Source organism: Hypomesus nipponensis, chromosome 1, assembly GCF_054491055.1.
Source record: "Hypomesus nipponensis isolate SF chromosome 1, ASM5449105v1, whole genome shotgun sequence".
NCBI classification, from domain to species: domain Eukaryota; kingdom Metazoa; phylum Chordata; class Actinopteri; order Osmeriformes; family Osmeridae; genus Hypomesus; species Hypomesus nipponensis.
Window position 1 is genome coordinate 14,077,501 of NC_140361.1, and position 12,500 is coordinate 14,090,000.

A 12,500-nucleotide genomic window follows, 5' to 3' on the forward strand; every position below is an offset into this window, starting at 1 on the left:
AAGGAGTGCAGACGAGATGAAAGAGAGGAGGAGAGAGGAGGAGGAGAGCTCCGGGCCAGACAGAGAGCCAGCCGGAGACGGACAGGCAGTTGGTCTTCAAAGAGGAGCGCCGTGGAGTGGCGAAGTGATAGCATCATCTCCTTCAAGCTGAAGACGCCTAACTGTGTTCATTAAAGCGCACGCCTCTCCTCTCCTTCTCTCTCTCTCTCTCTCTTTGCGTTACTCATTCCCGTTTCCTCCTCGTTCGGTTGTTTCTCTGGGTGAGCTGATTAGGGATGGGGCGAAGGAGGTGGAGGGAGATGACGAGAGAGGGATGGGTGAACGAAAAAAAAACGGGTTCACGAGTTACACATACCCGGGTCGTGTCAGTTCTCCAGCGGGACAGATGTGACACTCAGATGTGTCATACACACGCACACACACACGCACGCACATACATACACACGGGTGTAGGAGCGTGTGTGTTGGTGCCACAGTGGACAGGGCTAGACGAGGGGAGGGATGAGAGGCCCGGGGGAGAGATAGAGAGGTGGGTGTGCTGGAGATCGGCCTGGGGTTGGAGGAGGGCTCCATTGTGTCAGCAGCTCCTGTCATCGCTAAACAGCCCTCAGATCACTGTCAACCAGGCAGCATCACACACGCACGCACGCACCGCGCACGTGTGCCACACACACACACGCCACACACACGCAACTGGCAGCTCCCCCTCAGTCCAACATCTGTGCAGACAGGAGTCATGGTAATGAGCCTGTGCATGTGCCAGATAGCGTGTGTGTGTCCTCCTCTCTCCTTCACTCACTCCATATTCTGCTTCTCATGAACCTCAGTGGACGTACTGCCTGTGCACGCTATGTTCACCCAACAGCTTACCCAGTCCGTGTGTGTGTGGATGTATGCATGTGTGTGTGTGTGTGTGTGTCTGGTTCGTGATACGAGCAGGCCAGCGGTGCTGTTTAGTGATACGTCAGACAGAGGTGCGGAGCGAGGGATGGAGGGAAACAGAGGGAGGGTGAAGGGATGATGAATGACTCTCGTTAGAGGGGTAATTTGTCTCTCTCTCGGTCTGACTGGGCTCCAGCTGTCGCTCTATCCCTCTCTCCATCCCCTGCTCCTCTCCTCCCTGCGTGGACTACCACTCCTCACCTCTGCCAGATGGACAGACGCCGGATGGAGAGAAGGAGAGCGAGGAGGGAGGGAGAGGGGACTGGATTGAGAGATGGAGAGGGGCACAGTAAAGGGAGCTGGAGAGGAGAGGAGGAGGAGGAGAGCAGGGGAGGACAGGAGGGGAGGAGAGGAGGAGGAGAGCAGGGGAGGAGAAGAGGGGAGGAGGAGAGGAGAGGTGGAGAGGAGTAGAAGAACAGAGGAGAGGGTCACTCCTACTGAGCTCTTGTCACACTGACTAAAGGCCGACTAACATCATTTCACACGGCATGTTGAGTTTATCTGAAAGTACAATAGATGCCACAGCCCATTTCTTATTTCATCAGCAATACTGATACCACTCCACACCAGTAACAGGGTGTGTGTGTGTGTTTGTGTGTGTGTGGGGGGGGGGGGGAGAGAGGGAGAGCCAGTATCACCAAGAGAGGATCAGGTGAGCTCATTGCCAAGTCTTTGTTCTAATAACACAAAGCAATTTACCCTGACCTTTCAAGAAATGTAGCAGGACTAAATGGCTGAAGTTAAAGATGGCCCTCAGCAAAACTGTTTAGGAGATTAAAGTTCCCTTAATTGCTTTTGGCCATCCACTGCATTTTTTTCGTAATTAAAGTGATTTAAAATATTAATAACTTGACACACACACACACACACTCATTAGAGGACCAAGAGGGCATGTAAATAGCCAGACCTTCTTCTCACCATCGATCAGAGAGAGGGATCGATTTGTTCAGATCAATAGTTTGGGTGCGGGGGCTGTCCCGCTCCTTAATCTGCTAACCCTAATCTCTCTCGCCCCGCTCTCCCTCTTCCCCTGCACACTTTCTCGCCCTCTCTCCTTCTAATGGAGCTCGCCTCTCATCGTGTGATTTGTTTGGCTCACCCTCGCCTCTCTCTCTTCTTTCTTCCCGCTCGCTCCGCCCTCCTTTCACTCTTTCTCTCCTGTCACGATGGAATTCTACCCATTTACCCCTTTGACCTCCATCCCCTCCCCCCCCCCCCCCCTCTCAGTCAGGGTGTTTGCCGTGCCGTTGTTTATCCGTCTATTTCTTACTGTTTGTGCTGACGAGATGACCACACGTGTACACAAATAGACACACACACGCACACGTACACACACACGCACACACAGTTTAACAGCAGACAGGGCTGGCGTCTCCGGGGTGCAGTTAACTGGAGAGATCGATCCATCCCGGCTTTGGTTTCCATGACGTGAGCCTTAACACCACCCCTTATCACCATCCCCCCCCCCCCCCCCACACACTCTTTAACTCTCCGGTCGTCAGATAGAGAGAGGGTTAGACAGTCTTCACAGGAAGTCTGTGCACTGTGGGTGGTACCGCAAGCCCTAATGTGTCAACGGTATCCGGCGCATCCGTCCTCCATCTCCCTCTTGATCTGTCCGTCAATCTGTCTATCCGTTTGTCTGTCTCTCGGTCTCTGACCACCAGAGGAAGGTGTTTGTGACATTCCCTTCCTCAAGGTCCCAGAGCCAGTCTTCTGCATCTTTCATTATTCTCTCTCTCTCTCTCTCTCTCTCCCCCTCTATTCATCTCCCGCATTCAGTAAGAGATTCAGAGAGAGAGATTGTGTGTGTGTGAGAAGAGGATGAAAGTGAAGGGAGAGTCATTAGAAGAGAGTTATTGTTTAGAGACGGGAGCAGGGAAGCAGGTGTTGTATCGGCCTGCTTGTGCTGCAGGAGCACTAGTGGGCGGGGTTTGGAAAGCGGAGCGCTAATTCTCTAGAGGGGTGAAGGGCGGTGTGTCCCAAGATTGAGAACTGGAATATAGCTTTATTGACAAGATTGTTTGAGAAACAGCGCTGTCGCCCAAGGCTACCTTCAGAAGATGGAGCCCAGGAGAGTGATCACTTCTGATCAGGATGCTGGAGAAGAACATGGATCTGGGTTTAATTAGTCCAGTAATGACTCCAGCATGTCGCCTGTCCCTGGCCTAGTTCTCCTCACCTTGTTGATTGACTTAGGCGGCAAATATGACAGAAATAATTATTCTGTGTTATTAAGGAGGATCTCTAAATAGAATTTATTAGATTCCATTCCGCCCTTGATTCTGAAAGCCTTAGGAGAGTAGCGTGGATTCTGTCGCTCCCACCCTCAATCCCCCCCCCCCCCCCCCCCCCCGGTGGATGGGGACAGTCTGATGGGTCCTTCAGACCCCCCTCCCCCCTCCAGTCCCTGGACTCTTCTATTTGAGGCGGCTGGCACCGAACCCTGCTTTGTCTGAAGTAGAAGTTGCTCTGTACCCAGGCCTGTAATGAGAGAGAGAGAGTCGGAGAGAGAGAGAGAGAGAGAGAGAGAGAGAGAGAGAGAGAGAGAGAGAGAGAGAGAGAGAGAGAGTCAGAGAGAGAGAGAGAGAGAGTCAGAGAGAGAGAGAGAGAGAGAGAGAGAGAGAGAGAGAGAGAGAGAGAGAGAGAGAGAGAGAGAGAGAGCGAGAGAGAGAGAGAGAGAGAGAGAGAGAGAGAGAGAGAGAAAGAGAGGGGACCTGCATGACAACAATATCTCTTTTGTGTGCGCGTGTGTGTATCTGCTGTCCGTTAGTATAAGGAAATACAATCACGCCATCTGTTTGTCTAACTCCTTCCTCCCCTTCCCTCTCTCCTTTCCCTTCATCTTCCAGGTCGCCCCCTCCCCCCCACCTCCTCCTCCTCCCTGCTCCCCCCATCCCACCCATCCTCAGCCACCCTCCACCCGTCCCCTGGCCCCTCTCCACCTATCAGGGAGTGCCAGGTGCCCCTTCTGGAGAAAAACTCCTCCCACTCTCACCTGGAGCCCCGCCCAGATGACTCATACCTGCTCCGACCCCAGAACCCCTCCTCCTCCACGGGTAAGACAGCTCATCTCCATCCATCACTCTCTCTCTCTCTCTCTCTCTCCCTCTCTCTCTCCCTCTCTCTCTATCTCTCTCTCTATCTCTCTCTCTCTCTGCGTCCATATCTGTCTCTGTCACTTTGCCAGTCTCTCTGGCATGCCGATCGCATGTTACTCACGGGCTGAATGATAAGAAGTCTGCGCGTGAGGGATCTGGACAAACTGGAGCTTGACAACTGACACTGTCTCACTTCCCCCCCCCCACACACACACACCTATGAACACTCACTGCCCAGAAACAACTCCATATGTCTCTCTCTTGCTCCCACCCTCCACCCATCCCTCAATCTCTCCATTGCTCCATCTCTCCATCTCTCTCTTCTCCTTCTCTCCGGACGTGAAGCCCCAATCAGCGGATATATTTAGCAAACAGACGAGAGGGAGCGAGTGGAGGAGAGAAAAGTGTTAATGTGATTTGGGGTGGAATACAATCTATTGTTAATGGAGTTAGCTTCTCCTTTGATCTGGTATAAATCTCCATTAAGCAGAACCGGGGTCTCTGGTTGAACAGCAGCGTCGTTAGGAGCCTTTTAAAATGACGCTACATCGGCCTTCTAATTGGTTTACTGTTTGCTGGAGCAGCATCAATCATTGGCCCTGCAGCCACACGGTAAATAAACACAATCCAGCACTGATACCATAAAGGCTGAGGGAGAGAGAGAGGCTAACAGCACACAGTGACATGGGCACACACACCAAACGCCCCCCCCCCCCCCCCCGCCAGACACCAAACACACACGTAGACATAGACGCACACAAACACGCGTGCACTCACCCGCACACACACACACACTCCAAAACACAGACGTATGCACACAGGCGCGTATAGACCCTCTCTTGCTCAGACACTCGTACAAAATGAGGATTGAGGCAGAAGATCAGCCAGATGAAATTGCAAATGGTCGTGTGTCTGATTCAGAGATTTCAGTCTAATGGGCTCACACAGTATTTGGCTTGTTACTCCGTTTGACTCTGCCCAAATGGCTTTGGAGGAAGAGTCTGGTTCTGTGCACACACACACACACAGCAGAACACTGAATAGCTGCAGATGGCCAATAAACCGCTAGCTAGGAATGCTTTGGTGTGGAGGAAATGTTAGATAGTTATCCTGGTGTATGTGAAGAGGTGTGAAATCAGTGTGTATGTGTGTGTGGGAGGGGGGGGGGGGTGCGTGTGTGTGTGTGTGTGGTCCTGTAGAGACTGGACGCTGAGCAGGAAATGAGCTTTATCAAGCCAGGCAGAAACACACAACTGAGATAATCCCCAGGAAGTAACATGCTGGGAGAGAGAGAGGGAGAGAAAGTGACAAAGAGAGAGTGACAGACAGAGAGAGAGAGAGAGAGAGAGAGAGAGAGAGAGAGAGAGAGAGAGAGAGAGAGAGACAGAGAGAGACAGAGAGAGACAGAGAGAGACAGAGAGAGAGTGAGAGAGAGAGAGAGAGAGAGAGAGAGAGAGAGTGAGAGAGAGAGAGAGTGAGAGAGAGAGAGAGAGAGAGAGAGAGAGAGAGAGAGAGAGAGAGAGAGAGAGAGACAGAGAGAGAGTGAGAGAGAGTGAGAGAGAGAGAGAGAGAGAGAGAGAGAGAGAGAGAGAGAGAGAGAGAGAGAGAGAGAGAGAGAGAGAGAGAGAGAGAGAGAGAGAGAGAGAGAGAGAGAGAGAGAGAGAGGAAGACTTTTCTTTGGTCATTTATTTTCCTCTCTTCCCTCCTCTGCAATATTGTCTCATGCACATCATTCATCCTACAGTCCTGGCCTACAGCCGGTGTGTAAGTGTGTGTAAATTGTGTGTGGTATGACTCTGCTGGATGTGTGTGTGTGTGTGTGTGTGGGTGTGTGTGTGTGTCTGTGAGAGAGAGACGTAATCTGCTTCCAATAGCAGAACCAACAAGTAGCTAGCTAGCTCGCTGGCATCACCACTGGGGCATGACAGACCAGAGAAATGGAATGGTGTGTGTGTGTGCGTTTGTGTGTTTGTGTGTGTGTCTGGGAAGCTCCCTGGAAAGTTGAGAGAGGACGCGGAGGAGGTTCGGCTGTCCTGGAAAAATGTTCCAGATCGCTCCTGGAAAGAGCCAGCGCTAGCCACAGCAGCGCGCTGTCTCCATTCATTATGTATGGGGAGTGCTAGCTATTTCTAGCAGACCCTGCAGAGTCATTGTCTTCTGCAAGAGAAGTCACCCTAAGTCATCGCTGACGCAGTGCATGTTCAATCGGGGTGTTTCTGTTTATACCAAGTGAATGGAGACCCAGGCAGGAAGGGAGTGGCTCTCAAGCACTCATGTTGTCCCGTCTAATGGAGACCGCATGAGCGGCCGGCGTGATGGTATGTGTGCGTGTGTTAGTCTGAGCGTGCTCGCGGGTGTGCGCGTGCATCTGCGTGCGATTGTGTAGGTGTGTGTGTGTGTGTGTGTCGGTATGTATTCTGGCTGTTTGTTTTTGGCAGAAAGTGATGACTCTTTCTCAGGCGGATTACTGCCTCCTAATTAGACAGAGACGAGTAGCCATGGCAGAGGCGGTGTGTGTGCGTGTGTGTGTGTGTGACTATTGGTTTTGATGATTACTGTGTGTGCGAGTTTGGAAGTATGCCGTCGCTACTCGTGTGCAGTCACTGCTGGCCCTCCCTGTGTTGTGGGGGGGGGGGGGGGGAAGACGTCCGCCCTGGAACACACAGGAAGACAGAGCAATGAGGACAGAGATGGATAGAGAGAGAGAGTGAGAGGGGGCTGACTGAGACTCTCCTTGGGTTTTGCCCTCTGCTGATTACTCTGTAATTGCTGGAAATGGTGTTTATTGTTTGTTTATTGTAGTCTCTCATACACACACACACAGAAAGAAACACATATATACACACACACACACACACACACACCCTGCTCTGTGTTGAACCACAGAAAATGTCAATAAACAGTTTACCCGTCCAGGCCTGTATGGAAAACAAACTGCCTGCATTGGTTTCCCTCACACATACACATATACACACTGGGAGATTAATGTGGCATGCCTCACGTTGATATGTGTGTACAGAATGCTCCATGTTTCGCCAGCAGCCTGGTGCTAATGCTGTTATTCTGGATGGAAGTCATGCTAGCTGTTTAGCCTAAATTAGCTGAAGGTGCTGTTGGACATTTGTGTCATTCTACACAAATTATTAGGTATTAGTTATTGAGATATGAGAGACAAATTAAATCATTTTGTTTATGTGATCATAGGTAAATATTCCAACTATTTCTGTCCGTTAAACGTGTTATTAACGGCGTTAGCGCAAACCCATTTCAACGCGTCATTTTTTTGCGCAGATTTATGTTATTTTTGGCTTAGCAAACTTTTTAGTTTTTAACGTTAGAAAAACCACAACACCACACCGGATCAAGCTAGACCGGAAACACAACAACAGGCACACCGCACACACTTAATTGGGCTTGCAGCCAGTCAATGAGTAGTAGGCTAGCGTTACGATTTGAGTGGATGGTGAGCGCGAGATGCCAAAATGGATGCCAATAAGATTCTGAATGGAAAGTTTACTTAATAAAAGTTGCCAAATGGTTCCATTGACGAGACCAAAACGATGTGTGTGTTTTGTCGTTGTGAACTGAGCTATCATCGCAGCACGTCCAGTCTGAAATACCACTTGACGGCCAAGCACACAGCTGATGCGAAATCTCCGCCTTGTCAAAGCCAGGCGACAATGGATGTCTTCAGACAGAAGCACATGGATACCACAACTAAGAACAAACTTACTACAGCCATAGCTAAATGGGTGGCTACTGCATGTAGGCCTGTTAACTTGTGAAGGACGAAAAATAATGGGTCAAGGGACATTTAGAATAGATAAAAATGTGCGATTAATTGCGAGTTAACTATGACATTAATCCGAATAATCGCGATTAAATAATTGAATCGTTTGACAATTTCAATGTGAGCTCAACGGCTCCATATAATATGCACAATTGACACTAAATTAAAATATTTTTAAACATTCAACACTTAAAGATGTACAATTAGAGCAAAAACATTCCTAATTTGCCTGTTTAGTCTCCTGTGCTGCTCCTTTTAGACTCACAGTCTGGTCCTTTATGTGTGTGAAGCACTGTGAAGTCTGCTTTGCAACTTTGTCACATTGCGTGCTGCCTTTGTTTTTTTTCATGTCTTTCCCCAGGTGAAGCTGGCACACATACACACACACACACACATACACACTAGGTGAGAAAGGATGTGATGTTGAAGCACCCAAAGGTGTATACTGTCATGGCTGATGCATATCCAAGTAGAACACAAGCACACACTCACACAACATCACATGCACGTACACACACACACATGCTCACGCGCACACACACACGCAGGTCAAAGCAGTTCAAGGAAGACTAATCCTTTAAAGTCATGTATTTTTCTAGTATTGAAATTCCGCTATATATAATTCAGTGGACTTTGAATGAAGAAACCTTCAATATTTATGGAAGGAAAGAGGCCGACAGAGAACGGCATGCATTTCATCTGGCAAACTGAGGAACAAGACAGCAGTTGGTGTGTGTGTGTGTGTGTGTGTGTGTGTGTGTGTGTGTGTGTGTGTGTGTGTGCGTGCTAGGGCTGGGGGGTGACAGTGTGAGAGTGTGTCAGATTGTGCTGGGCCAGTGTGGTGTCACAGCATATTTCACATCTGCTGTTGTATTGCTGGGGGGGGTGTATGTTGGGAGGGGGTATGGAGAGTGTGTGTGTGTGTGTGTGGGTGTGTGAGGGGTTTGGGTTGGGAGAGTGTATGGGAGGTGTGTAGCGTGTGTGTGTGTTTGGGGGGGGGGGGGGGGGTGGAGTGGGGGTTGGGGTTGCTAGTGCAGGATGAATGTGCTTGGGGGCAGTGTGTGTGTGTGTGGGGGGGGGGGGCAGGGAGGGTGGGCAGTCGGAGACATAGGAAAAATAATTTAGAAATGGTATTCATGAATATAAGAACAGTATGCCAATATGGTATCTATGTGTGTGTCTGTGTGTGAGTGTGTGTTTGTGTGTGTGTGTGCGTGGGCATCTCCTTCCAGAGTGCACTTCTCTCAACAGATGTTTGATGTGTGTCCTATGCAGCGAGGTCAGGTCTCTTTCCTCCACCCTCCTCCTGTCCTCCATCCGTCTCCCTCCGTTCCCTTCCATCCCTCTCTCTCTCTCCCTCCCTCTCTCTGTCTCGTCGTGAACATCTGCTCTTCAGGTCTGTCTGATGCACCAGGGCTTCAGAGTGTCACCCAGCAAAATCAGGTCACCCCCCCACCCCCATGTTAACCATCCCAGCTGTGATCCCAGCACACTTCAGCCTCTTCTAAATACACCTGGAGGAGAAGGGGGGAGAAGGAGAGAGAGATATATTAAGAAAGAGAGAGAGAGTTTGAGTGACAGCGTATTCAGGAGTGGACCCAGGAAGAAGACTGTGGGTGGGTGGGGGAGGTGGGGGTGGTGGGGTGGGGGCGCAACTGCACCTGTCCCTGCTTAGGAGCCTGTGTTCCTGGTGGGGCCCGGGGAGGGGGGGGGGGGGGTAACCGTGGGTGGAGATTTGAACCTGTGAGTGATGGATTTGCTTCGTTTGTGAAATGTTTTCACTGGGGAGGGAATTTGGGGAGAGAATGTAGAGAGGCACAGAGGGAGGGAGGGAGGGAGGGAGGGAGGGAGGGAGGGAGGGAGGGAGGGAGGGAGGGAGGGAGGGAGGGAGGGAGGGAGGGAGGGAGGGAGGGAGGGAGGGAGGGAGGGAGGGAGGGAGGGAGGGAGGGAGGGAGGGAGGGAGGGAGGGAGGGAGGGAGGGAGGGAGGGAGGGAGGGGGAGAGCAGCAGAGGCAGCATGCTGTTGAGTGCACTTTCTGAGGCAGGAAGCCACGGATGTCACATTGCATCTCTCGCTGTGTACGTTTGTGTTTGCGTGTGCATTATTTGTGTGATGAAGTCTGTGTGTGTGCATTCATGTGTGCGTGCGTGTGTGTGTGTGACGGTTACTGCAGAGTGAAGCTTGCATTAGCTACAGTATGGTGATCAGAAGCATTTAAAGCATTACATATGAACCCACAGTCATGCATGGAGATTCGAAGTCGGAACGGCTTCAGCTGGATTTACTTAATCATACCATGCAGGGCTCTGTGTGTGTATATATGATTGTTTGAATGTCTATGTGTGTGTGTGTCTGTGCTTTTGTGTATGTGCGCCCGTGTGCGCTTGTACACATGTACACGTATTTGTGTGTGAGCGCGCATGTGTGAGTGTGTGCATGTGTCTGTGCGTGCTGGCTAGCGTGTGGGCGTGCGCGTGAGCCTCACAGTTTGATTTGCGTCCGCGTGACATTCATCAGAGCGGAGAGGGGGACAGGTCGCGCCGGGCTCTGTCATTACTCTCCCCTCCCCATTCATCCCTCTCAGGAGGGCAGGAGAGGGGGAGAGAGAAATGGATGTTTCCGGTGAAAAGAATGTACGCTGACCCCCAGAAGCAGCTTTTACCACGCGCACACACGGTGACACGCACGCCCGAGCACGTTTACGCACGCACGCGTTGGCGCAGACATTTGCACCCCCCCCCCCCCCACACGTACACACTCTAAAAACGTCCTTTGAGCACACAGACAAAGCCGGAATGTGTGAAAACAAAAAAACATTAGCCACAGTTAATTATTATACTCTTCTTACCAGATTGTTGCTAGTCTTTCAGAAGAGACAGTGCTAATGGTACAATACCAGCTCCTTATCACAACCATGCAAAGACCACATTTCCATGGAAATCGTACTACTCACAACACATCAAGTAACACAATTATTCACCACGGATAAAACCATTTCATGGGGAATTGTATCCACTCCACCAAACAGTTCATCGACTTCTGCTTGTAATTTCAGAAATGATGTTTGAATGTTATTGTAAATAAAAGAACACCCTTGTGGTCTAATTCATGCAGAGCCTGCTCAGTATATAGTGTTGTTTGTGGTTCGCAGTTAAGCTACAAGAGGAATGTGCGGGTCATTTCAAACAGGAGAAACCGACTCACAATGAAGGGAATATGATATCGGGTCAATGTAATCCACAAGTCACCGCCGTGTGCATTTCCTTTATGTCTGTTAATGTCTCTCTTTCTCTCTTTCTCTCCCTTCTTCCAGGGGCCTCAAACCACCACAGTCAGTCGACCCTGCGCCCCCCCATGCCCCCCCCACACAACCACCAGACACTGTCCCACCACCACCACTCCTCGGCCAACAGCCTGAACAGGAACACCCTCCGGGGGGGGCGCAACCCCATCCACGCCCCCCCCCCAGGCCCGGGAGAGGGCCCCACCACCCCAGAGTCAGTTCAGCTCCAGGACAGCTGGGTGCTCAACAGCAACGTGCCCTTGGAGACCAGGTGAGGCAGAGGGAGGCCGATAACACACACACACACACACATGCAAATACCCATACACACACACACACAGATGCACACACGCACGCGCGCACAAACACAACCCAGTCACACGGACACGCGCATGCAACGGCAACACACGCATAAGCACCCATGCAACACGTCAACACACCCACACACAAGGACCCGTGCAGGCAGTACAAACAGGTCCACACAGCCCATGCAGCACCTGTGCACACACACACACACACACACACACGTGGTGACGTGGACACAGCACATGAAGTCTAAATTGGAGAGCTTCCTGCAGCAAACAGCATGGGGCTGCCTCAGATCTGTGACTAACATTAGCGCACCGCTCTGAAGCACGCTACAGCCCTCCCACTGGCTGAAGGACACGAACACTGACCACGTCACTGTCACCGGGCCCTCTGCTGGGTGTGGACCGCGCCTCACACACACACACACACACACACACACACACACACTGCGCTCCACACACACGCCACTCTCATCCAGCAGGTGGGCCTTCACACAAACAGACAACCACACACACACACGCACACTCTCTCCTTTTTGGTGTGCGCTCTCTTTCTACCGCCCCCCTCCCCCCACCCTCCCCTACCTCCATTGCAGCCTGTCTCTCTCTCTCTCCCTCTGATTACAGGGTGCAAGTAATAGAGTAGGTGCTCGTTATTACTGTATTATGTAGTGCGTGCTGCAGTCCTGTTGCTAGTTCAAGGCTAGGTAACGCACAGTGGCTAGTTCTTCTTAAATACAATTATAGTTCCTTTAAGTGAGTTCTTATATACAGTAACTGTACAGGAATGTGAAGTAAAATGGGTAGACCATGTTTATATTTTTGTGTATAATGTCTTAACTAACTAGTGTGTGCTAGGCAGTAAACACTTATCAGTGTCGTAGCTAAGCTCATGCAGAGTCTGTGCGTCGGTTCATACACATCTAAATGGAGGCAAACGCTCCGTGTCATTGGTTAGACTTGCGTTGCCGTGGTGACAAGGCTATTTAGAGTGTGTTTGAGACTGACGAGTGGTGATGTGTGTGTACGTGTGTTCGTTCCATATAATGGAGCTGCACTCTCAGCGTCTAACTGTT

At 50.8% G+C, this 12,500-nt stretch overlaps 1 protein-coding gene across 3 annotated transcripts in view; it reads left to right on the forward strand.

Moving 5' to 3' along the window:
* LOC146302681 (teneurin-2-like) overlaps positions 1–12,500 on the forward strand; it is a 118,135-nt gene that overhangs the window by 59,107 nt on the left and 46,528 nt on the right. For all 3 annotated transcript variants that reach the window (XM_084695974.1, XM_084695985.1, XM_084695992.1), the window contains 2 exons: positions 3,795–4,001; positions 11,147–11,387. In XM_084695974.1, coding sequence (XP_084552100.1) covers positions 3,795–4,001; positions 11,147–11,387 — 448 coding nt within the window. The remainder of the gene's footprint in view (positions 1–3,794; positions 4,002–11,146; positions 11,388–12,500) is intronic.